Consider the following 27,485-nt stretch of genomic DNA (forward strand, 5'->3'; position numbering starts at 1 on the left):
ATGAGGAAGCAGAGGAGTATAGCATCTAATATCATTCTCATTAATGGTTTTTTTTGATGTTTTTGTATGTCACCAACATGTCTGATAGAAGTCACACCTGTACCACTGAATCAATAATTCAGTGGAGAAAAAAGATCGCATCTGGATTAATTCATTTTATCTTAGAGCATTTCACTGACAGACTATCCCAGGAAGAACACTGCTGTCTTAAAACTCCTGTTCTTCCCATGCATAAGAGGAACTACTCCTTAATATTCTCAGCCTGCAGTTGCTTTCAGCTCTGAGTATGTCCTCAATCTGCTGCAGCTTGTCTATCTAGTTAACACTCAATGAATCTTTCCTCTTTGTACTTATCCAGTTTCCCCTTGAATCTACACAAACCTCAGTCTATGCATAAGCCCTCAATATCATTTAACAAGGAGTTCTACAGGTCAAGTAACGGTGGCATGAAGAAGAAAACTCCTTGTGTTAGCCTTGAACCTAACCCCCAGTTCTTGTGGAAAATCTATCCTTAACTGTACTCTGCACTATTCATGAAAACTCTTGAGTTAAATGCTTAGACAGGATGAATCCTGGCTTGTATCTCCTCAGTGGGCAAATCATAACATAATGGGCTTAAACTACAGCAAGAGAGAGGAAAAACATTTGGAAGGGACCTTGGAAGGGATCACCTACATGGGTGTGAATTTTACTACTTCATTATTCCTCTGAGAATAAACAGAGCTGCCAAGAAGGCAGTAACAGTAGTTTATCATTCTTCTAAATAGAAGTATGCCACTGTCATGTACCATAACCTTTTTTATGGTCAGACAGTTGCCTTTATCAGTAATATTTTGCCTCTGAGAGGCCCTAGGTTTCTGCCACTTGAAATGCCACTAGAAACTAATTCAGCTGCTGCTTATAGAGGCCAGTACTGACAATTGGCTAAGACCAGCAGAGATTGCTCTCACAAAACGAAGTGAGTTGGACTTCTATCCCTATGTGAGACTAGTTGGAACTCCTCAGTAGTTCCCAGGAAGGAGTCATGAGTATCCCTCTCAGATGCACAACATATTGCAAATCACAGTTGGCATTTTCAAGAGTGAAGGAATTTTTTACTTGCTGATGTCCTAATTGAGGAGCTGGTTGCCACTGACTCCACAGAGCTGAGCAAGCAGCATGCTCTGGGACAAAGCAGTGGCTCATTCCCATACACCACAGCAGAAACTAAGAATTGGTTTTCTGGCCTCTGCAAAAGGAAAATGAGCCACTTGGTTCAGAACCATACTTGCCTAAATGCAAACACTGCACAGGTTAGGTAGCCAGCAGTGAGGAAGAAGTGAACATGGCTAAGTCCTGCACTTATCTTTCTGTATCTCATAGAGGGCTACAAGAATCTATGTGCTGAAAGGAGGTTAACTGAGGTCTCACAAGCAATTTTAGCTCTGACATTTTCTATCTTCAGATTGCTTGACTTTGTAACCTTAATGTTCTTTTAAATTTTAAAAAGAATAAATGTATATACATAAATAAGTAAGTGTACAGGCAAATCGCAAGCTTTGTTTTCTCCCTTAGGGAGATCCTGGAGTACTTCAACAGAGCCAGATGATGAACTAGAATCTTTGATGAAGGGTTGATTTAAAAGAAATGGAAAACATGGAAAAGCCAGCAGTTTGCATCTGAGGTTACAGCAGCCACATATGGCGGATATTTCAGATATTCTGCTGCAAAGTCTCTTAAAACTAAGTACTGTGCCATATGCTACTGTGACACAAACGGATTTATAAAGGTTAGCTTCTGCGTGCATAAACAACATGACATGCTTTCAGGATAAGTGTGCCACAGGACAAGAGCTACAGCCTGATCCTTTAAAGCAGCACTCATTTCTGTAATTTTCCAGGAAAACACAAAAAGTCCCATTTTTTCCCACCTTCTGCACATGAATTGAAGTGGAAACTGATTTCTCTTTATCCATAAAGTGCTTGATGTGGGATAAAAGTTAGAAAGCACTGTGGAACACTGGTAAGGCAGAATGTAGGATGGGTTGCTAAAACGTTCTTAATTTGATGTTATAAGAATAAGGAAGGGCAAACTGCCAGAAGGGTAATTTTGAAGGATTTCTTCACACACAACAGCAATGGAGTGAGTTACGTTTTCCCCCTTAAACATCATAAATGAAGTATTTGGAAAAGTTTCAGAACAGAGTAAGAAGTTTTTAAATCAGTACTATTCAAATATGTAATCTGGAAATCCAGTCAGTATCAAAGGATAGCAGTTCTTTGATTTCAATCCCTGATAAAAATATACTATAGAACAATGATATTTAAAGGATATTTAAATAAAGACTTTTAGTTTGCTATTAAAAATCTCAGCTAAGGTAACTTTTTAAAATCAGCTAACAAGACACTTCAGGTACTCAACGTAAAGTTTTTCACAGAATCACAGAATTGTAGGGGTTGGAAGGGACCTCCAGGGATCATCGAGTCCAACCCCCCTGCCAAAGCAGGTTCCCTACACCAGGTCACACAGGTAGGCATCCAGGCAGGTCTTGAACATCTCCAGAGAAGGAGACTCCACCACCTCCCTGGGCAGCCTGTTCCAGTGCTCCGTCACCTCACTGTAAAGAAGTTCTTGCGCACATTTGTGCAGAACTTCCTATGCTGCAGTTTCCAGCCGTTTCCCCTTGTCCTGTCTCCACTCACCACTGAGAACAGTCCGTCCTCGCCATTCTGCCCCCCACACCTTAGATATTTGTAGACCTGGATCAGGTCCCCACTCAGTCTTCTTTTCTCAAGGCTGAACAGACCCAGTTCGCTCAGCCCTTCTCCATAGCAGAGATGCTCCAGGCCCTTCACCATCTTCATGGCCCTCTGCTGGACTCTTTCCAAGAGACCCTTGTCTTTTTGTACTGGGGAGCCTAGAACTGGACGCAGTACTCCAGATGAGGTCTTACCAGGGCAGAGTAGAGGGGGAGGATCACCTCCCTCGACCTGCTGGCCACGCTCTTTTTAATGCACCCCAGGATGCCATTGGCCTTTTTGGCCACAAGGGCACACTGCTGGTTCATGGCCAACCTGTCATCCACCAGGACACCCAGGTCCCTCTCTGCAGAGCTCCCCTCCAGCAGCTCATCCCCCAACCTGTACTGGTACATGGAATTATTCCTCCCCAGATGCAAGACTCTACACTTGCTTTTGTTAAACCTCATCCGTTTTTTTTTTTGCCCAGCTCTCCAGCCTATCCAGGTCTTGCTGAATGGCAACACAGCCTTCAGGCGTGTCAGCCAAATTTTTTTTATGGCAAGTCACTCCTATTTTGGTAAATAACACTGATTCTTAGTGATTACTTACCTATATGATAAATTTATTGGCAACGAAATGTGTCTACGTAATACTTATATACAGTCAAAGAGTTTTAATTTTGACATATAAAGATGTATCAAAATGGTGGTTCAATAGAAGAAGTTGAATAAATGATTTGTGTCAAAGAAATAATGAAGGGAAATATGAACAAATGAAAACAGAGACGTCACTAGTTTTAAATACACTTGTAAGAAATATATCCAAGCACACTTTGTATTTAAACTCAATGCTCTACCACTTCACCCAGAAGAGCCACTGGAAGCTAGTAAACCAGATGCCTTTAGTCAGTATATGAGATGTTAACAGCACGTAAGGACAATGTGTCCTGACAAGCAAGATATCTTCTCCATCTTGCAACAGCACTGCTTTAGAGGGAGAGCACCAGCAAAACACAGAAGTGGCAGAACCAGGTAAGAGACACATGAAGAGTCCCTGTGTGATACACCAGCAGGATTTCAGGAAAATAAATGGGACACACATTTCAGCATAAATGCACCTCTAACACAAATATGTTGTGCATTCTGTAATACAGTTTTCTGACTTGAAGAATTCTTGTCCCCTCTGTGCTTGGACAAAGCAGAACTGCTTTCTTCCTGGCAAGCTGTGGCAACTCCTGCTCTACAGAGCTTCCTGAATGGCTGCTGTAATGTGATTGACTCCAGATCAATTATGTTTCTAAATAAGATTAAGTTACACGCTCCTTCTGTCTCCATGTTACAGGAGATTATTCTTTGCAGAATCTCAAAAGAAGCAATTAGCTGACCACTGATGTAATGAATGCTAATTATTTTGTTTGTACAAACGATAAAGCCAGAATCATTTGTATAGCAAGGAAGTGTAATTGCTCTGAGCACTTGAGAAAATAAACCAAACAGTGCTACTCAGACTATAAATAATGACCTTCCGACTTCCTATTTATGCTAAGAATGCTCATGGAGTATTATAGTTAGCTGAGAACCAGGTTTTGAATGTAACTTTTATCATATTTATTACTGAGCTTTTGCTCAAGTGCATCCTTGCATGTGCTAGGTGCCCTGCAGAAATATCCATCAACGTTGCCCCGTCACTGGCACCTGTTAAAAATTCACTGTAGCCAGTGCAATTTCCTGCAACTGTTTTCTGTTAATCAACAAGAAGCTGCTCACTTCAGAATCATTAGCCCCATAATGTTCCTAACGGCACCAATGGCTTAAGGCATGTTCTCAGTGAAGGACTAATCAGAATAAAGCATATTAATAAATGTGGAGTAGGTTCTATTCTGGCCAACACTGCAAAATGCAGACAAGTAATGGAATAATAACAGAATGCAATAGATTGAGACTGCCTGCAGCTGTGTTCTCCCATTTGCCAGGTTGATCTGCAATATATTTATGACTCAAACATGAGAGAAAGCAGAGCCACTAGGGATCTCATGTTGCAGAAGCAGAGATCAGACCAAAATGCCTAAAAATTTACCACCTCTGCAGATTCTGTGCGACCCAGAAACACGGGGGAGCTGAGAAGTTACAGGTAACCTGATCCCTAAGCAGGGATCCACAAACCTCCCACTGCATGCAAACCACTGGATGTAGCAAGCACAGCAACGCTGCCCCAACCATGGATAGTTTCTGCAGGAATGAACTCCCAGGATCAGCCATTCTGAGTGGTATTTTTCACCATGGTTTTGAAATGATATTCAAAACATACAAAAATATTTTGTCTAATCTTTCTTTCATTTCTAGGCACACATTGTTGAATCTGAATTTAAAATAAACTTCACAGATTCTAATTCTATAGTTGGTTTGCTTTTCCTCTCAGCCTGAATAGCAGTGCACCCAAACTGGGTCAACATTGTTTTCCATTTCAAGTGGTGCTCAATCAAATTATGCTCACATCCTGATAAAAGCCTCAGCATGAATGAAAAAAAAGACACCTCACTTATGTTACTTGAATTCCAACTATAGACATGGTATACAGAGACTGAAAATTCTCAAGTAGGCAGAATCTCACTTCAGTGAGCAAGGTTAGGTTTGGACATTTGTACTGGCTTGTGAGGAAACTACAAATAACTTGTTGATGGAATGGAAACCATTTCCTTTCTTCATAAGAAGTATTTCAGTTCTTCCCACACCAAATTGTTCTCTTTGCTTGTGTTCAGTAGCTATCAAAAGCACAGAGAATGCTTTTTTGTCCTTTTGCTATGGGCCCAATTGACAAATGTTTGCTGCCCGCCACTACATTATTGCAGTTTCCTCAAAGATTAACAGAAGACTTCAGTCTCTTTTGGAGAAGTTGAGGAATAAATGCCACGTATCCTGAGTCATGAGAAACAGATGAATTAAAAATTGATATCTAATTGCTCAGTGAAGATGTCTCAAGGTGATGCTTCAAGATTGTACATACATATATATATATATATATACACACACACATACACACACACATTTTTTTCATGTTTTTTTCCCCACTCTACAGAAAAAAACTCTATCCAACTGAATTCCACAGTCAGTCTTCTGAACTGCCTCCTCTAGCAGAAAGCAGCTCTGCTATACTTTTGGCTGCCACTGCACCAAGTATTAAAATGTTGGATTTTTTCCAACCAGATAAATTCTACTACTCTTTTCATCTTACCAACACTGAACAATTCACGCTGAGTCAGAAAGGCAAGAATGGAAACTCTTTGAGCCAAATGTGGCCAAAACTATGCAGGAGGTGTGTGATCTACCATGGATAGATCAGTACTTTACTGGGGAAAAATATGGGAGATGCTACACCATTTGAGCACCAGAGAAATATCTCATCCTGAAAGGGGAAGTCTTAACTTCTGACCATACTAGAAGTATGGTCACTGTATTTTACCCTTCAAATATTGGTCTCATTCTAAAGAGATATTTTTTGCAACTAAAGAAATCAAGAGCTTGGTTTATCTTAAGATGACTTATGTGATCATGTTATCATGTTCATGCAAAATGCTGCTTATCCAATTTATGTTCTGTTGAGCAAATAGAGCCTTCTTTCCTTGTGAAAATGGGAGGAAAGGGAAATAATAGTGAAAGTAGAAGCTAACTGCCTGTAAACAAAGTAAGCCCTGACTTTATGAAAAAGGCATCATTAAAGCTTCTTGGATTAAATAAGAAGCTGGCAGTATTTTGTTTTCTTTAAGCTTGTCCTTATCTTTTAGGCTACTGCTTCTGTTTCTTATGTCATCATTTCCAGAAGAAACTCCTTCACAGGAGAAATTCTGCTTCTTATAGCAAGGATTTAGTCTAATAACATTAAGTAAATCTCTACTTTCTCTGTTTTTCTGCATTAGTAAGAGAATGGGCTGAATGATCCAAAGCAATTTTCCAGAAGTTTCAAAAGGAATCAGAAGGCATTTTTCAAGGTTATTTTAATAGGAACTTGGTCTCTAAATTCTTTTGAGAGAGACTTCAACCCTTCCTTAGTTTCCTTAGAAAAACTGAATTAAGTTCACATAGCATAGCATATGGATATTCATCTTTTAGGGATATAGCTCAAGAGCAAAAACTTCTAAAAATAATAAAGGAGAAAAGAAAGGATCTTAATGATAGAATGATCTCAAGAATCCTAAAAAATTCTAATTCCGAATAATTATCTGTGAAATGTTGGATAAAATATTTTTTAGCTTAATGACAGGAAAATTTCATACCTTTCTAAATCTGTCTGTTTTTTCTGAAGATCCAGTAATCTGTTAAAGAAAAAAAAAAAAAAAAAAAAGGTGAAAAAAGCATGAATTTAAGATCCCCGTGGAACCTATCAGTATTCACCTCATAAGGGATGTTTCTTTAAATTCATGGTCATCTGGATAGAGTGAACTAGCAGGTGATATATTTTTAATGAGCTTTTTAACACACATCAGACAGAAATTTAAAATGTTTTCAGGCTCTCAGCTATTTGAATCAGATGAAGAATTTTAGCAATAGCCTTGATTTTACTGACACCTATCGACTACATTTATGCTTACACAAGGTTTTGATGAAACATTACAATCAGTGGAAAACAAAACTTAACAATATGCTCTTTATTAGCAGAAATTATGCTTACCTTCTGAACCCTTTGAGGAATTTGTGTTTTAAGTAAGCTTTGGTTTTGATGGCTTCCTAAAGCAGAAAATTTTCTAGGGCTTCAAACTTTAGGTGCTCAATTTCTGATTCCTTAATTCTATATAGAAAGTGCCAAATGCATAACTGCAAAGTCTAGTCCTACAGTTAACGTATCTTGAACAGTTAACATAAGTACTTGAAAATTTTTTAGTAATAATCACATAAGTTTATGCTAAGAACACAGAAATATCTTTAGCATGGCCTGGAATATTTCGTACATGCAGGTGAATTCTGCCATCCTTAGTATATCATTAGACAAATTCTTTATTCATTCGGTTCACACCTTAAAATACCCTGCAGAGAAATACTCTGAACATTGTTTATAAAGGGAAAAAATAGCTCATATCTTTTATTTTAATACAAGGAGGTTTGTGCTTATATTCATAAAGATATAGTTTCATTTCCTCTGTTTTTCATTTTGTTTACTAAGGGAGGTTTCAATTAAGCACATATAAATGTATCGCTGAATTGAGACTAGCAATTTGAAGCAACTTAAAAGAGCAGTGGCAGAGATCAGCAACTGCAAATTGAGTGCTGTCACCTACCGGTGAACTCGTGGATTCTTTCAGTTTAGATTTGTAAAGCATCCAGCGGTAACGCAGGTCTTCCAGATCTTCAGAATTTCCAATGACAGGATGAAAACGAAGAAGGTCTTCAAAGCGACGCTGACCGTCAGGCACACGAGCCTGCAGCTCCTGCAGCCAAAGCAAGGTCACTAACAACTTGGAATTCAGGAGGGTTTCATTTTTTTAAAAGCTACCACTTAAATGAACAGTTGTATTAAATAAAACTACTGGATATTCAGGGTTAGTTGCTCTTTTGGCCTGAAATGGTCCACTCATCTGTAGAATCCCTGTGGCTTTGGATATTTTTGTTTGCTTCATTTCTTACAGCATCCATTGTTATGGCATTCAAATGAAACCAAAGGAGTAATTCTAAATAGCAAGTAGATATTTTAATCACCTTAACAAATATATTTGATACAGTATGCTGAAACTGTCCAGTCCAGCACCTACAGGACATGCTTCTCTTTTCACTTCTACCACTTTGGCTCTGGCAGATCTTCCTAGGAGTGAAATACTCGTCTTAATTTCCTAAGCTTACTAGCTCCTCTTTAGCTCTGGAGTCTCCTAACACAGAGAATATAAGAGTTTTTTTTGCCTTTGTTTTTTGATTCTGAAAGAATCTGCGCTTATTGCAATCTTTGTCTCTCTCTTCACCTCTGGAAAACTAACCTCCAATTCTTTGTGGCGTGTCTTGATTTCCTCTATGGAAGACAAACTCACAGCAAGAATTTTGGAGAGTTTGGTGTTTTCTCCTTGTAACCACTCTTCAAAGTCAAGCAGGAGCTTAATGTGGTTGCTTGTCCTTTGCCCTTCTGCTGTCTTCTCCTAGATTACAGGACAACAGCAACAAATAACAAGCTGTTACTGTTAAGTCAGACATTTCTTCTGAAGGCCTGACTGTGAGATCTTTATCTTCAAGCATACAACTCATAATATCAAATGAAGCCAATAAAATTGTTCTTGTGAAGCTGATGATAAAGGCAGACTCAAAGTTCCTCTCTCACCTGCTTATGGTTGAGATCTAAACAATGGAAGACTGGTCCAGACATGTGTCTGCTATCTTCAAATGCTATTTTCTTCTTATCAGCCATTTGTCTGTTTAACTGCCACCTTTTGAGAAGACTGTAAAACACAAAACCAGACATCAGAACGGTGAGACACCTGATGGTGAGATGCCCACATTTTGATCAAGACTACGCGGGACACCTCTGCTGGTGAAATACCACTATTGTCACTTATTACTATTATTATTAATTCCAATATCTTTTTAACTAAAATTAAAAAAAAAAAAAAAAAAAAAGGCAGGACTTCTTCAAAGCAGCACTGTTCTCTAGTCGTAATATTTCTATTTCTAATATTTTCATTGAAGTTTTTTTTGTTGTTGTTTGTTTATGTTTGTTTTTTCTTTTTTTTTCCATTACTGGGTAGAGTGAGCATAGAAAAAAGACATGTACGAACACTTACCCAGTTGCCATTTCTTTCAGTGATCTCCAAGACTCCTTCAGCTGATCCAGCTCTGCCTGAACATGGGCAGTCTCCTCTGGGGAAGAATTCTCCATGACCAGCTGGCCATGAGCTTCCACAAGGTGCAGCTGGATCTCCTTATCTGGAAACTCAGCTAGCCATCTCTGAAACGTACAGTCCTTACAGTTACTTCTAGGTATCCTGGGTAAAGCAGAGGCTATGTCAGACTGAAGGCCATGTTCAGTCCAGGCTATGCTGCTTCTGTTGGCACTAGCTAGAAAATACCTAGCGAGAAAAAAAATATGCTGTGGATTCTTGCAAAGAGCCAACATATATCAAAGAGTAGATGGCAAATCTTAAAGGCCCTAAGCTGTCGGTGCATCTCTTCTGTGGCATTCCTTAGAGATACCTTGGTTTCCCATATGAAAGCAAAAGCTGCCAGCTGAAATGACCTACCAGAGTGAATCTAGCCTGCAAAATACTACTGCATAGGAAAAAGCCAGAAGCTCTGGTAGTGCTTACTTCAAATACAGTATAAGGCTAGCTAAAACAGGGTAATGTTCAATGTGCTTGTATGTATGCAGGAATAAAAAGAGTTTATCATTTTAAAACTTGTGATAACACTTTCTCATTTCAACAGTTTTTAGCTCTTTTCTCACTTTTTTTTTTTTACCTAGTTCCATTTACCACAGCATGGGGCAAAGCAGGAAGGCAGCAGCAAACAAAAGTTGTCTCAGGAGGAACAAACCTTTACCGTTCTTCTCAGTCTGGAGCCCCTTGCTATAAAACCGTTTTTCTTAAGGTCTAAATGCTGCAAAATGAATAATTAACATATTGCATTAAGATGTTATTCTCACCTCAAGGTCTGCCACCCTGCTCTCATTGCTCTGCTTCACATCAACGCCCTGGTAGGAGCCAATCTTCTCAGTGGTTGCAGTGATCCACTGCTGGAGGTCAGACAGTTTGTCATTAAATGCCCAGTGCTTCTGAACATGCTCTTCAGACTGCTGTATCATAATCTACAAATGATAAAAATGTCAGCAACCAAAAACAGAGAAGCACTTTAATTACTGAATCTTACACTGTGACTACTGACTCAAAATCTCATGTGTAGAAAATAAAAATGCAGCTGCTAATGAGATACAAAAAGCTTTATCTTTTAGCGTCCATGGCATAGAAGACACCTAGAGACTCTTGCAGGCCGGAATTTAACCACATGAGGGGGCATTAAGCATGAGAATAGCTACCTTCTGTTTCAGCTGAAACAAAAAAAAGGGCATGATTTTTTCACATCCCTGTAAATATTAAAGACATCCTATACTCACTGAATCAGAAGTCGGTGTGACAATTTTATTTTTTTGCAAAATTCCAGTTCAGTGATGAATAAGATTATTGAGATTGAAACAAGAATTCCACAGAGTCAATTAGAGTAACATTTTATTACATGTAACCCCATGGTGACCTGCAAAACTAAGGTCATCTTATAAGCTCTTCCTGTGAGTCTGTTTTGGAAGGTCATTTTATAGTTATATTTACAAGCTACAGAAAGTCTCAGGTCAAAACTAATACTTATAAAATTGCAACACTTTTCTGCTGTTAACTAGAATCACAAAGCTATACAAGAACAAACCTGTTCTTTTGATTGTTGGTTTGGTACTATTGCACAGTCCAGGAATCTGTGAACAAGTCTAAGGTACTGTGTAATCATGTAACTATGCAGTCTTTTCCTCAGAAATAACAGGTCCACTCCATAAATAATCCATACAGCTAAAAACAAACAAACAAAACCACCCAATAACCTGTGTGGAGGGACACCCATCTCGAAGGGATAGCGTACTACAGATAACCAGAGAATCCTGGAAGAGCTACCAAAATTATAAGAATCACAGAATCACAGGACTGTAGGGGTTGGAAAGACCTCTAGAGATCATGGTGTCCAACTCCTTAGTTCAGTACCTTCTTCACCTGAAATGAAAGTATCTGTCGTTCATAGCATATAATCTCCTATGCTCAGATAATTATTTTACATTACTTTCAGATAGTAATAACTGGTAACTCATCAGGCAACTAAGAACTCTTATGTTACCTCCAGTGATCTCTTCAGGGCCTGAATGTCAGACAGAAGTTGGTTCATTTCATGTCTATGTGTTGCATTTGACTGAACAAGCTTCTCTACCTCTTCCATTTGAATTGCAAGCTCTGCCAAGTCATCTTGGATCATCTGCAGTGGAAATAACAGAATGCATATGGGTAGTATCCAAGACATGGCAAGGCCCTTTATAAGACTTTCACTAAAGGCATTTCCAGTTGAGAGTGTGAGGGCATTATTAAAAAAGAACAACCACTGTCATTAAGAATATTAATGGCTCGATGTCTAGAAAGCAATGGCAGGATGTTGATGTTCTTACATGTCATTAGTTGATAACAAAGAAAACAAGCTGCTAGAAGGTGCTAGAGGAGACACAATACAATCAGGTAAATACTGACATCTTTGCACCAATGGTGAAATGGTTTAACATACCTGAATCACACCAACTCATCACAGCCACAAGAAAGAGTTATATCCTCTCTCTTCCTGTTTTGCTCTTCTCTCCCTTTTTCCCAGCTGTCTAGGTTCACTTCATGACTTAAGCAGGCTCTAATGCATATTGAACCCTTTGCTGAAGCAATGCAATATCATGGTCAACCACTATTGTAATGTACCTGGAATCTCTGGAGTTGTGTCTTTTTACCCAAAAGGTTAGGCTGTGGTTCATTCTCCAAGTCTAATTTGGATTTGATGGCAAACAATTTCTTCTGCAAAGGTGCAAAAGCAGCATCAAAATCCTTATGCTGCAGTATCAAATTCTAGGTAGGGAAACAAGAAAAAAAGCACTCAACATATACTCCCTTGACCTTATTTTTAGTCTATCCAGTACTCAGAGCAAATACTAAGCCAATCACACAACAGGCCATAAATTTATATGCGCATTTGATCAGCCCAGGAAAACAAATTGAGCACAACTGGTTAATGCTAAATTTGATTCTATGAAACTGGCTTAGAAAAAGATTAACTGTCATCTTTGTTACAGTTTAAGTCTGCATACAGGCTTTGAAGCTCACCTGGAGTTTGCTTTTTCTTTGCAGTAGACTTTTGTGTAGAATTTCTCTCTCCTTTGAAGCTTCAGCTACTTCCTCCAGGAAGGATTTTGCTTTTTCCTCTCCAAGGATATTGTTCAGCAAATCTTTCTTCAGCTGTAATGTCATCAGCTTCTCTTTGAACTGTGAACTTTCAGCTAGAGCAGCCTAAAGGAAAAAAAATATTCTTCCTGTAAAATCATAACCAAGTAATAATAATAACCACATAACTGTATTATTCTCACACAAGTCACACGACCAAAGCAGTATGACAAACTCAGGTAAGAACAGCATGCTGGGCTGACAAGGGGTAACGAAAGGTACCTGGACAGTGCCCAGTTAAAGGAAAAGTCTTCCTGACAATGTTAGAAGCATCAGGGCTGCATCCATTTTGTGAACAGAAATAGAGGAAAGCTGTACTATGGAAAGAGTTGTCTGTGCAGAGGCCTAAACAACCAACAGAAAGGACAGCTTGAATGCTCATCCCAAGGACAAACTCCATCCCTGTTCACAGACACATTTATTCTGGAGATTAAAAGGGTGACAAACTAACAAATGCCTTCCTGGACACATGCAGAAATCACTCCACAACTATATTTCTACAGTCTTATTAACAGAATCCACAGAATTTCCATCAAAGGGAATTTGAGCCACAGATAAACAGCATTATCACCACTGTTAAAGGCATATAGCTCATTCAGACTATTCAGTTGACAACTCCAGTTAACAAAAGGAAGGGCACAAAATAAGACGTTCTGCTACAGCTAGAGTTGAACTCTGTGCAGTGGAGTTTCATATCATATGGGAAAGGGCCTTCTAGCTGTTGCTTTTGGCAGCTGTATGCAGTCAGTCACTGGTGTTGCTTGGACAAATGCAAACCAAGTATCAGTTTCTGAGCTTAGGAACAGGTTTGCTACCTCAATCTGATCCAACGCTGGCTCTGGAGTCTCCAGGAGCATCTGGACAGTTAGCTTCCATTGTTCAAAACTTTGCAGGGGATTTTGGAAAAGTCTGCTCAGTTGAGTTTCTGTATCAGTGCTCATTTTAGATGTCTTTCCTTTAACACTGCAAGGATAAAGTGGCAGCTGAGAAAAGAATTACAAGGAAAACCAACTCCAAATATCCTATTCATCAGGCCATGAGTTAACATAATACTAGTGTGTAAACCACATCCAACACAAAAGCCTCAGTCTTTTACTGTCAGAGACTGCTCTTGCATACTCACAGCTGTTCAGTCTGTCAGAGATGTCTGACAAAAGTTTGTTTAGGCGCCCTAAGACACATTTTTCTCTTGTGCAACCATGTATCAGGAGCTTCGCTGTTTTTAGCAGGAAGCCATTTCCTCTCCTGTGTCATTTTTCTTGGCTGCTGTCACCAGCATGATTTACAAATAGTATTATCAGAGCAGTCTCATTCAGTTTTAGGAAAAACAAGGCAAGGTTGTACAGAATTTAACCATGGTTATCTGTAGTATTTTATATAAAGAAAAAAAAAAGTATATTTGATCACACTAAGTTACCTATAAAAGAAAAGGAAAAAAAAAAATTTTCTCCTCAGATCTAGGTCTTTAAATTTTTTTGCCAAATTATATTTGCTGAATTTCTTGTATTTATATACGTTTTTATATATAATGTGTGTGTATGATTCTGAAAAACAATCATTTATGTATATTTATGCACATAACTATGTGAGTGTATACCTACATAAATATAGATCAGCACACATTCATTAAGTATCCAGGCATCTCTTCTAAAGGCTTATCCAAAACACAGCTGAGAAACAAGGCCCACTAGGGACACACCCTAAGCAGCTGTCTCCTGTCTTTCTGAGCTTTCCTGACTTCCCAGTTTGCTGAAATAGATATGGCAGAGTGTAGCCCAAATTGTGTATCTGTATGGGAACAGCCTCCTGAAAATTCACAGGATAAGCAGGCAAGAGCAATGCCACAGACTTCCAAGGTAAACATGATTAGTTCTGTCTTTCTATAAAAGCAGCAAGAATAATCTTACCTGAGTCACTGGGGACATTACCTAGCTAAGCAAAGACAAGCTTGCAGCTCCACAAATGTAAAGTACTGACGGCACATGTCCTTTGCCATTTGCTCTGCTGCCCCTGCTAGGCTCAGTGTGACACTGCCAGACTTTGCGAAGAAAGTCTGCGGAGAAGCTGGCAAAAGAGCAGCTGCCATTTTCTACTCAGAGGCAAGTTCTCCTGCTTTCTCTGCTTCTCTTACAACACCGTCTACTCACTAGTTTTTAAACTGAAATCCTTTTCCATAATGACCCATAACCCTCCCATTTCGGCAGCATACTGTGCACTGGATAGAGAAAAGTAAGCTTCGATATAATAAAAAGAACTAACCTTTCTTTTTCCTCTAAAAAATGATCCTTTCTTCTAATTTGCAAAATTTGCTGCCAGCTCCTTTACTTCCTGATTCCAGACAGCCTGGAAACGGAAACACTGAAGTCTAGGGAGAGGCTAAACTCTCAGAGTTTCCAAACTAAGGCAAGTTGAAAACAGGAATCATGCATGCATGCAGTCAGGAGAGAGGAATAAGTTCTGCGAAGTAATTGCTAAGGTTGATGAGTCATCACAGCAGACTCAATAAGGAAGGGGCATAATTCTTCCGAACCATTTACTACTTCAGCTTCTGCCCTGATTTTCTAGCTGCTGTCATGAAAAGCAAAAGGGTACATAAATTATTATTATATAAGGCTAAGAAAATCAAATTAGCTGCCAACAATCTAATTTTCTTAAAACCATGCACAACATTAATGATGCATGATTACTGCATGAAAATGGCCAGCAACCTACAACTCCTAGCAAACAGCTAACATCAGAGGTTTATTGAATTGCGAAGGTGGACGTCATAAAAGAAAAAACACTTTTTTTCTACCTGCCACCTAGAATCAAATGGCTTATTGCTTTCTTCTTAGGTGTCTGTCAATCCACTCAGAGTCTAAGATATTTCCACCCCACCCCAGCCCCCTTATAGACTTCCCACTACCTTTGATATTCCCGTATTGCAGAGATGACACTGTCAGCGTGTGGCTGCACATCCTGGGAAAACCGCAGCAGTTCCTTTAGCTGAGCCTTCAGCCTCTCAACCTTCGACTCTTCTGCAGCCAGAACTGCTCTTGTTGCCTTAATCATAAAAAGAACAAACAGGTCACACCATGTGTAGTGTCTGGCACATGAAATGATGTGCTAAGGCCATCTCAAGGTATTCACACTGCCAACTCCAAGTCCCCTTTCTGATGCCTTTTTGCCTGGCTAAATATGGATTTTGATAAGGTAGAATATATTCTCAGGAACTGTTCTCTTCATGCAAGTGCTCTCTGCTCTTCTCACACTGCCTACCCTCTGCATCTGATCTGTGGGGTTTACAGTTTGAGTGAATCACAGCTAGTCCCAGTTTCAGTTCAGTGGTTGCAGTGTATAATGAGATTCATGTCTTAACCACTTTTGTATGCAGGAACAAATCTTCTGAAACACCTATGTACGGAATGTTGATTCAATGCTGATGTAAGGTAACAAAACAAGCAAAAACCATTCTGAAGTTACACAATTGAATCAGTCTGTATTTTGTGGATTTTTTTGCACCTAATTTTGCCAGCTAGTCTTGCTGAGTTCCAAACATACAAACAGCAATGAAAAATATTTTGAATAGCGATAATAAATGCAAAGACAACACTCAGGAGGAAATGGGTGGTAAAGACTCTTACCTACTTTACGTGTGAAAAACTTTCCAGCAGATTGATTTTACTGTAAATACTGGATTATTACAAACTTAGGAATTCTTTTGTAAGTACAAATATGTCTTTGATGGTAGGAGAAGGAGGCTGTAATGTAGATATACTCTCAAAGTATGTGTCTTTCTATGAACGCAATTGTATGTAGATGAATATATGTTTGTACATACACTAAGACATTGTTTTTCCTGCTCCACCATAAGTGCAGAAAATTATGTTGTTTGCTCTGTACTGTTCTCTTACTGAATATCGTTCCTCTGAACCTAAGACAAACTCCAAATCATCCTCTAGCCACCTCCTTACTGTGCAGAACAAGATAAGCTTAGAAATAGTTGACTTCGTTGTTGCTATTTACATTTCTGTTTCATATACATGACTACTACTCTTTCCTTTTCACCTTTAAACAATGGGCCAGGCATCTGCTAAATGTGGCTATGTGTGTTCAATCTGTGACTACACTTAACTTTTTTTTTTCTTTTTCTTTCTTTTTTTTTTTTAGGCATATGAAGTGCAACAACTTACATTGCATTTTCTCCACTGAGCTACAAACTCATCTTCAGTCTTTTCCCTTTCTCCAGGGTCCAAATCATTTTCTAGTTTCTGTAGACCTTTTCTGAATTCCTGGATATCTGCTTCTAATTGTCTGGCTTGGGACTTGTAGGCACTTTCTGACTGCTGAATCTTGAGCAATCTCTGTTCCTCCTCATTGCTCAGCAGTTTCAACTTCTCCAAGGCTTTTCGCAGCTCATAGAGTTCATCCTTCAATCTCTCAGCTCCCAGTGGGCAGGTATTTTGAATCACATCTGCACACTGATTTTCAAGGTGCTTCAATTTCTTTGCACCGCTCCTAATATTCTTGGCAATTTCCTGCAGAAAGAAGTTACATAAATATTAGTTGTGGGAATGGGAAACTGGGGAAAAGGTGAAAGCAGACAGAAAAGAAGACCATCTCTCCTAGTTGTACATATATTCTTTTTACTTTTTGAAGTTTGATATGCTTTTTTTCCAAATGACCAGAAGCCAGAGTCACTTGACAGCCATCTGTATAATACTAACTGCTATGATTTTGAAAATATTGGCTCAGAAATAGTTATCACCTGAGGTCCCTGGTGAAGAAAAGAGGAGCTTCAGGCAGTGAAAAGTACCAATAAACAGATCTATGAGATTTAAAGCTGAACAGCTTAAGGCATGGTACCACAATATTATAAACTGTTCAAAAACAGTTTAGGTGTTTAGATATTGTTACTGAAAGACATGGTTTAGAGGAAAATATTAGTTATAGGTGGGCAGTTGGACTGGATGATCTTAGAGATCTTTTCCAACCTTTGTGATTCTATGATTCTGTGATTTAAAACTGATATTTTGATCACTCATTCTAAGTGCTCAATGTTTGTGAGCCTGCAGGCTCTATTTGGATCATATTTACCAAATGTCATTCCTTTAGAAAGTTTAAAAGGGCAAGATGCTTAAAGAATCATGATCAGGCTTTAAGAAGGGAAAAAAGTACAAAAAAAATCAATCAAAACCAAAACTGAAAGTAGGCTATCCTGCAACCCCTGGTAAAACTGAGAAAGCTTTGTATGCTACTGATTTTCAGACCTGTGATGACTCTTTATCCATAACCCACGTTACAACAACCATCACCTTACTTTGTTTGCAATAATTCTTTTCTCAAGCACACCCTTGTGTGGTTTGAGAAATGCATACAGGCATGGAAAACACATAATCCTGCTTCTTTGCCAAAATTGTATCAATTAAGGACCTTCAGTGCCATTAGTCTGTCCTCCACTGAAGACTTGGTTGTTTCTCCAATGCAGCAGTTTAATCTTTCCGTCACACCATTCAGCCACGATTGAAACTGGTTGATGTTAGTGCTGTATTTCTTGTGCTCTTCAGTTATCTTTTCAAGCAATTTCACTCTGCTCTGTAACAGGAGAGATCAGAAGCAATGAGGACTGTGCTTATCTGGCTCTTTCTCCTTTATAACATAACCCAGAATGTACAAACAGGAATCCCTTTCCTTGAGCTCCAACAGCTCTTTGCTTACACGAGAAGCAGCACAAAAGATTGCATAAGCACTTGTGCCTGTTGAGCTGCAGGGTCTCAGTGGGAAGTTTAGTTCCCAGAGAGACAAACTTCAGGGTCCTATCAGGCAAATTTCTAGCCTCTCCTCTCCAAAATTTCTCAATCTCTCATTAGAAAAGGATAAGAGACAGAAGTCCATTTCTGGTTTGGACTTCACAGGATAAACAGATCAGAAATGATCCTCGTGAGGGTTAAAAATAAAGATGAGCACACCACAGATTTACTTTACTTAGATGTAACAATGAAAAAAGGAGAAACTGTGCCACAGGCACTTATTGTTTCCATGGTTATTATTTAAACAGCCGGTAAAGAAAATAACTGTCATCTTCATAATGTAACTGAAAAGTTTTTCAATTTGCAGATCACAAAGCACGTTCTGGTGCTAGTTCAGAGCTTGGGAGCAAATTTAAATCTACGTGATGCATGCTTGATTTTCTCTGTGCATCCAGAAAACGATAATGCCTGTACTTATGTGGGCCTGCACTTGGTGAATTGCTCCTTGCAGATCCAGTCTGGAACCACTCGAGATGAAATCATTCTGCTCAGTCTACCCTTATTTGTCACCTGAAGTTCAGTCCTTGCTGAAGGATGTGAATCACAAGGAATTCTGTTCTGTTGTTTCATTAGTATAACACCCAACCAAATGCTATTTCCTACAAATCAGGCTGATTTTTTCTTGCCCTTCACCAGTTGGCATGGAAAGCAATTGAGTTACACTATGGTTACCTTAGGAAAAAAAGCCTGCCCCTTGTGGAATGCTCTTAGTGCATGCAGCACCCTTGAAAGGCTGTGCTGTAACTAAAACAGATTGAGTTTGTTCTGTGTGAGTGAGCCTAGGATCTCCCTTGTGCTGCAGCTGGGACTTTGCCCTTCACCCTGGGACAGGTTATCCCTGTGGTGCAAAACAAACCCACCATCCTCCAGTGGCACCATGCCAGCCTTTTTCCACATTGACATTCTTATCTCTGCTCAGTTGTGCAAACCAAAAGTAGAGGTATGATTGGAGCTCTCTGTGGCCAACCAAGATTTATCCAACAAAAACCACTTAACTCATCTGCTATGCCCCCTTGCCTTGATTCTCAAATCTGCAAAGGTTAAAAATAATTTGCACTTTGACCTCGAGTTAGGTATTTGGGGAATGCAACCTTTATAGTGGTGTAAACAGTCCAAGCACTGAACTAAAACAATCAGTCCAAGTTTATTTGATTCCAGAAATTAGGCTAATTGATTGCACTTATAGAAGCTCCAAAGGGAGCAAACAAGAATAACAAAACAGAGTTATTATTAAACACGAAGGTTTTATGATAATATATAGAGCATTAAAAAGGAAGTAGAAATGATCCACCCTTGCATAGTCTATTGAGTCAAAACAAAGCATCATGCAGCTTGAATAGTCCTGCCTGATCCATTATGTCAGGGGAGAGATTAGATGTAAACAGACAGGCTGCAATAGCTGTAAAGCATAAGGCCAGCAAGAACCTGAGTGCCCCCACCAAGAGGTTAGGCAGTGAAATTTTCTTAATGTTGGGAAAAACGATATTGATTGCTTCTGCTAGGATAGCTGTTTGGGGAACAGAACATTGTTAAACTCCATCTCCACGTGCACTGGGTTAATGTGAGGAAATTCAGCAAGGTTGTGGCCCTAAAAGAAGAAGAATTGGTTCAGTATGGGCTGCAGAGGAAGAAATGTGTCTGGGCAGGATCTGCCCAGCCCTAGGTAGTCACAGAGGTAGATGGAGGCATAGCAAACACTCTCTCTTAAAGTTCACTTAGAGTCAGCAGAGGCAAATCAGCCTCATCTGGAAGGCAATTTAAAGCACATCAAGGAAGTTCCTGCTTTAAATCCTTCTGTGGCATCTCAGACAGAGTGCAGAAAGCTCCCATAGCCTCTCCTGGTGCTTTCAGACATGGCACAAGAGGCTTGGCTTTATGAATATCTAGGCTTGAATTAACAGAGACAACTCGGATTAAAATAAATGTGCTCAGGCATATTTGATAAATTTGATTAACAATCAACATACAATATACCGTAACTTTTCTTACCATCACCAGTCATAATTTATGCTTTAACACACAACCATCTGCATATTGCTATTTTGCCTCTGCTATTTGCTATCAGATGAGGGAAAGCATTTGTGAAATACCACCACATATAAAAATACCCCTGCTGATGTAATTAACAGAAATCGACATTTCTTTAAAACTTGGAAATGATAAGGGCACATGTGAATACTACAAGGAATGAAAAAAAGTTTGTTCATACCACAGAAGCAATGTCAAAACAAACAAACAAACAACCAAAAACATTTCAGAATCTGCATCCAAAAGTTTGCCCTTCTGACAGAGATGGACAACTGCACAGTCTCTAAAAATGCTCTTCAACACAAGTGTAATCTACAAACACCAGGAACCCACCCCAGCAGGCAGCTCAGGCATTCAGCTGGCATCTGCAATTCAGATTTCGTTTAGGCTCTTATCACTCATGGGGCCAAAGCAAACCTCCTGCAACTCCTGCGTCTCTTTCATTCATTCCTCTCTGCCATTGGAAGAGGTGGAAGGGATTTTTTTTAACTACTACTGTGCCTTCCAATATGAGTCCTACGGTGCCTGTAGCCTTTGCATTACCTAATGAGTTTCACATTTACTTCAGCTGCAAAAGCCAAGGCTTCTCAATCCCCCTTCTTTATTCCATACCTCCTGAAAGAGATTTCTAAACTGGATTCTCTCACCTCATCTTTCTGTGAAATGTGGTATTTGTAGCCCGTGCCAAAGGAAAGCTTTCCTGGCACCTCAGTTGGCTGGAGATATAAAGACATATTTTACCTAAGTACTATGAGACACTTCCTGATCTCATTTACACCAGCACATATCCAACTCAGCCAGAGAAATCACACCGCATAAAACCAGTCTCAGAGAGGTCACATTCAGACCCCAACTATTTAAATTACTTGTTTGAAAGAACTGCCTTATTAAAATGTCTAATGACTGTCTCCTGCTTCAAAACCAAAAATAAACATTGGTTAGAAGGGACTGAATGAAAATTTGAAATTGCAATCTAGATACAGAACACTTAAATTCCAAGGACTATTATTATTTATAAAACCAGTTGCTTAATCGTGAAGAAAACCTTTAAGAATAAAAAAATCAACGTTGAGTTGCTGGTCTGTTGGTGGCTCTACAGCCTATCTGCTACAATTCTGCAATTTCTGCAGCACTTCTGTTTCTGAATTTCTCTGTTTTTTGAAGATACTTATCATTAGTAGTTTTAACTTTCTTTTTACTAAAAAATATCTGAATGCCATGTTCACCAAAGCTGATAGCTGTTTTTTGTTGTTGTTTTGTGGAGTTTGTTTTGCTTCGAATTCTTTGAACAGAAAAAGTATTGGCAGAGCAAGCATAGCAGTGACACGAGTATCCCAAAGTTGCTCTCTCAGTGTGACCTGAAGTTAGCTATTGTTACAACAGTGCTCAGGGAGGGATAGCACATGTTGTTTCAGCTCTGGGCTAAGATGTAACATGGGAACAAATGTAAGGCAATATTAATAGAGAGACAGAGAGCAGAGCCAGCGTAATGAAAATTGTTTGTATTTGTATAGGTAATTCCAGCATACACAATTCTTGGAAGTCACTACGAGACACATATTAGATTTTAAGAACCTCTATATGCTGTGTGTATCTACATATATCTTGAATATTTGAGTACTCTTCTTGAGTACTTTGTGTATTTCTACTGATACGGGCTAATAAGAAACTGAATTCTTCTCCCCATATGCGAATCTCTGCCCTTTAGCCATGACACAGAGTTCAATCTTATTTTTTCCTGAGTTTCTTTACCTGGGAGCAGGGAGGCTCAAAGGAAATCACTGACACTGAAAGATAAACTAGAATGTCTTATATGAGCCTATCTAACAGCTGGCTAGACTGGAAGATTAGCAGCAAGCATGAGTTAGTATCTGTGTCCAGGGGCAATCCCTCAGATTCTGGAACCAGCCAGCTGACTTCAGTGTTGGACTGCACCTGACTTATCTCAGTGTTTCCCAGTTCTGTAGCTCTGGATCTGAACTAATGTGACATCCTCCAACTACTGTGCAAGCTTGGCCATGTGAATAGATACTTTGCACCTGACTACACAAAGATCACTGATGCACCAAAAGATGACAAATGATTCACACTAGATCATATCAAGTAGCTTGCAGTCACTTTACAACATACTATAAAGTACAGTATGAGAGCATCCCAATTAACAGCTTGAGACACAAAGACTTGCAAACAGTCTGCTGGCTGAAAGAACAGAGGTCTCTTGGCTCTGTTTCTTTTTGCAGTCCTACCAGGGAACCCCCATCACTCAAGAAACACGGAGAGTAAACAATACTGTGTGCTAATGAAATCTAAACACCTCCCATTATTACCTGGGCTTCTTCCCTGATGCTTTCATATTCTGCCTTCATTTTCTTCTGAGCGTCCTCATCAACGCTGGGGTCACCTATCCTGTTGAACAAGGAAGAAGCCTCCTCTAGCAGTGTTTCCAGAAGGACCGACTGATTTAAGACATCATTCAACAGAACCTGAGCGTGGCTCAGCTGCCACTGCTTCTCCTTTAAGCCAAGCTGCAACTCAATGTCAGGCTCCAAGGTCACCCTCATGTTGTGAATCCATATGTAAAACTCATCTTGAGCTTTCAGGTACTCACTCCAGTGCAGCCAGACCCACTCAATACGGCTGTGAGGGAGAGCAAGAGAGATGAGTTAGGTGAAATCATGATGGGATCAGTGCAGATTGACAAGCTCAAAAGGCATTCAAGGAAAAGGACAAAGTTCAACATTTTTAAGTTGCACTGATTATAGAAAGTCACATTTCACATCTCAGGTCCTGCCTGCTCTGAGGAGGAAATATTCTGTAAAAGGTATTTTTGCCTAGAAAAACTCATCATTCAAGCCCATGAGATGGACTTGGTTGGACTAGATGATCTCAGTGGTCTTTTCCAGCCTTAGTGACTCTACCATTATATAGACGGGCTGGCTATGAAGGGGGAGTGAGATGAGGTCCCATCATCTTTCCCAGTTCTACTCCATTTCCCTAACATCGCCCATACTGCCAGGCAGAAAACACTTCATGAAATCACTAAAGAGACAAATACTTCAAAGAGCAGTGTTGTGCTTGTCTTACCTGTGACAGTGAGTAATGTAAATGGCTGTCTCTTCCCACAAGGCTTTAATGTGTCTCAGCTTAGACAGTACTTCGTGTTTCTTATCCTCACTGATACAGTGAAGAGCAGCATCTGCCTTTGCGAGAATCAAGTCCATTTTCAACGTGCCTTCTGGTTCCAGATCACGTATTTTCTGTGAAAAAAGATTAAATGAGAATGAAAACTTGAAAAAGAAGCAAGCGTAACTGATGAAATTTTATCTTAGTTTTTTCCAGGAATTCTTAAGCCCCTGCTGCAAAGCTTCACCTGAGTGGAAAATAAGAACTTTCCCTTAACCATCTAGACTTTGTTCTTTATCATTAAACATTTTAACCATTAAACCTTATTTTTAACCATCCTACAGTGTTGAATTGAACTGAAAACCATATAGCAGTTGAAAAACATTTTCTTAGCTAAAAAAAAAAAAAAAAAAGCCATCTCCACATCTCCATTTCAAAGTCATGAAACATATTTAAAGATCTCCTATTGCAAATAAAAGTTGCCACAGAAAACAAGCCAAGAAAAACTAATTAGTGGAATTTTGTCTGCTACCACATTTTACTCTGACCCTAAATTGTTAAATTATGAATTAGAGAAAACATGTATCTTGAACTAATCAGAAAGCCAAGAACCTCAGTTAAGCTATGTTATCTGAAGCAAACTTTCTTTCTTTAGCCAAAGACAGAAAATTAGCACAATTTCTGTAAAATATTACAGAATAACTATGTCCAGATTTGGGTGTAGCTTTCAGCATCACTTTATGCAAGCTTCTGATCTAATAAGATTGTTTTTTCTTGCTGTTCTTCCACAAATTCCTGGCTTGCTGCAGCCCCTCCAGTTGCAAGAAAAGTCTTCTATAATGAAAACATGGAGAAGTTTAAAACTAGCAGCTACTTACAGAAATATCAGGCCCACAGGATGTGTGTCAAGAAAATAAAATAAAACTGAAAAAGTCAAGTGGTTGTACAAGCATTCTACTTCTTCAGATCTGCTTAAATGATTGCTATCACTGGTGGACATTTTCATCAATGAATTAACAGAAAATAAATCACAGGAAGGAAGCATGAAAAACAAAACAAAACAAAAAAAAAAACCCAACCTGCAAGCCAGATGCAGAAAAAAGAAACTGAAAATTATGACTGGATTTAAAAACAGCCAATAGATAAGGTGGTGAGCACACCATGAGGGAAGGAGAAGTCTGACAAAGAAGTCAGGACAAGGGAACAGGAGGTGGGTAAGGTAAAACAGAAAGAGAAAACAGACACTTGTTTCTCTTTAGAATCATGAATTTCTAAAGTCTAAAATGAAGATCTCTCTATCATGATTTTTGGTGTGTTACAGATATCTTCCAAAGCCCACAAAATTCAAAATACTTCAGTTCAGCTATATGAAATCACCACAGATCTTTAAAACTTGTACCTCTGCCATGGCTGCACTCCCTTTGCCAAACAACCACTCTCCTTATTCAAGTTCCTGGACTTTCTGACTGTCTTTGGAAACTGCATATATCAGTTCCCCAGACAAAAAGAAAAGATGAAAATTAGGTAAGTGCAGAAATAAATCCATAGTCCATGAGGAAATACTTTAGGTTCAAGCCACTCCATGAACACACTTTATATTAGGCCAGAAGCCAGTCACAGCTATGGAAGAAAAAAAGACATTGCTGCACCATTATGTAAAGCACCTTGCTTTCCATGTCAACCTGCATTTTTTTCTCAGAGCTGTTAAACTTTTTCAGAAGAAGCAGGCCAAACTTCAGTAGACACAAAACTACATACTGTAAATTTACTGGGTAAATTACAACAGAAAATGTATGTTTGATTGATTTAAAGAACAGATTAGTTAGAATTGATGGTAATACAAGTATAAAAAATAGTTTCAGTGTTCATCACAGAAACATAACCACTCCCTGTAATCACGAATGGTATAGGTTGGAGAAAACGAAGCGTATCATTTTCTGAGATAATAAGAGCAAGATAACATCTAATGAAACTGAAGTTAATAAATGCAACATCACAGTAAGACAGCATGATCTGCAATGGGATCTCTGCGAGAGAGTTATACAAGAGATTAAGTCAGAACAACAAAAAATGAAAATATTCACCTTTTAATTAGGTGGATTAGAAAGGGGAGCTGTAAATCTTCTTATCACGTCTTATGAAAAAGGACAAGTGGATTACTCTAGACCAGCCATTACTAGGACACTTGAAATCTTTCTCTCTCAGTGCCAGCCCTCAAAGGGACAGAACACTGAAGTCCAACTCTCTCATGTAATATACTGGACTTTGGCAAATCAGTATCTGGTAATTACAAATTGCAACTCAGTCTCTTTCAGGTTTGAGCATGCTCATAGGAGCATGAAAACATTTTAACCTGCCAAACCTGCTACTCATCTTCCAAATCAATGAGAATATCTTGGAAGCCAGTAGTCAAATTTTTCTCCTCTTTTTTTCTGCTGCACAATTTTGCAGACAGAAAACTTAGAAATAAGAATGAGGCAATCCCATCCACACAGGACCAATATTGCAGCAGCCATGTGTAGTTGGTAGCTTCTTAACAGAAAACTCCAGAGCTCACAGCAATAAGTGCAACTGTTGGCAGTGACAGCCACTTTTGAACAACCACATCATTCTTCCCTTACCTCTGTCTCTCTCAGCCTGGCTTCTAGGGCAGATCGTGGTCCCTTGGTGTTGTCATTGATGCTCAGTCTCTCTTGGATGGCCTTCATCCAAGCTTCTGCATTCTCCACGCTGCTGTCAAATTCATCCTGTAGCTGCTGAGTCATTGCATTCAAAGAAACTGAAAGGATAAGAAGAAAAGTAAGCTTTTAGGTCAAAACTTAAACAGGAATGCATTCAAGGAAAGCTAAAGGAGTATGCACAGGGGGATAACGATGTGGCTTTCCTTCTTAATGACAATACAAAAAGCTTCACCCATATAGCACTTAGCAGAGCACAGAGAAGACGCCTGCACTGCAGCTTTCCCAAATGAAAATCTACAAGGAAACAAAAAGAAGGTAGGGAGCAGTGGGAGGCTTCAGCACAATAAACAGATTTAATTCAGTTTCCAGATGAGATTAATTTGGAGTCTGCTGTGTATTCCAGATTGGCTACATAAATCACAAACATATTCTGTCTCTGCCCAAAGTCTAGTCAGGACAAAACACTCCTTGTGCCCTTCCAAACTCATGTACAGAACGTGACACCAGACTTGCACAACAATTGGCATATGCTTAACTTGGAGTTCTATAAGCCCTTTAAAGCTGGTGAGATCAGCATCAGATTGCTTAGGCCCTCAGTTAACTTGTTCTGCTGAGACCATGGAGAGGTCTGAAGGCACGTGCAGTGAATTTGGGAGAAACTGATGCAGTGAGAACTGGCCAGCAGCTGCCCAGACAAAGCACTAGAAAATATCACATAGGAATATCAGCACTTCTACATTTCTTCTTTTGATATTTCTTTTATTTCGTGCCAGGCTCTTGTGTGCTACACCGAGCTTTTCATTTTTCCCTCCCTCTCTCATTCTCTTTCCCACATAGTGAGTGAATGTGGCGGCTGTTTGCTCTGTTAATATGTTCTTGTGTCTTCTCTAGTCAGGCTGCAGACCCTCTGCTGCCCAGATGGTAACAGTGACCCTGCTACAGGGGAGAGGCATCCTCTGTCAGCCAACAGGCTGAACTTGACTAATCAGGGTTAATCATAGTGAAGCCCCTGAACATCAGCTCTACTGAAGTGAACAGAAAGCCACCAACATTAAATGGTTTTGGATCACATCCTACAGCTACTGGCAGCCAAGCAGCTAATGTTCCCTGTAAATTCAAATATTCTTACTCTTTGTTATTCATAATGGAAATATTTTCTCAGCACAAAGCG

The 27,485-nt window shown here is 39.3% G+C and overlaps 1 protein-coding gene across 5 annotated transcripts in view; it reads right to left on the reverse strand.

Annotated features, from left to right (window-relative positions):
* Positions 1-27,485, reverse strand: part of SYNE3 (spectrin repeat containing nuclear envelope family member 3) — a 60,154-nt gene that overhangs the window by 14,645 nt on the left and 18,024 nt on the right. For 4 of the 5 annotated variants that reach the window (XM_042813270.1, XM_042813269.1, XM_042813271.1 and 1 more), the window contains exons 2-17: positions 26,255-26,412; positions 23,595-23,767; positions 22,838-23,147; positions 18,106-18,267; positions 16,866-17,210; positions 15,599-15,735; positions 13,509-13,656; positions 12,577-12,759; positions 12,178-12,321; positions 11,561-11,695; positions 10,332-10,493; positions 9,475-9,638; positions 9,015-9,132; positions 8,680-8,835; positions 7,990-8,139; positions 6,991-7,029 (exon numbers count right to left, since the gene is read on the reverse strand). In XM_042813270.1, coding sequence (XP_042669204.1) covers positions 6,991-7,029; positions 7,990-8,139; positions 8,680-8,835; positions 9,015-9,132; positions 9,475-9,638; positions 10,332-10,493; positions 11,561-11,695; positions 12,178-12,321; positions 12,577-12,759; positions 13,509-13,656; positions 15,599-15,735; positions 16,866-17,210; positions 18,106-18,267; positions 22,838-23,147; positions 23,595-23,767; positions 26,255-26,398 — 2,670 coding nt within the window. In that variant the 5' untranslated portion in view covers positions 26,399-26,412. The other variant, XM_042813273.1, reaches the window with a different exon arrangement.

This window comes from Centrocercus urophasianus, unplaced genomic scaffold (genome assembly GCF_019232065.1).
Source record: "Centrocercus urophasianus isolate 14NV4802_14NV808 unplaced genomic scaffold, USGS_Curo_1.0 seq_14, whole genome shotgun sequence".
Lineage (NCBI taxonomy): Eukaryota > Metazoa > Chordata > Aves > Galliformes > Phasianidae > Centrocercus > Centrocercus urophasianus.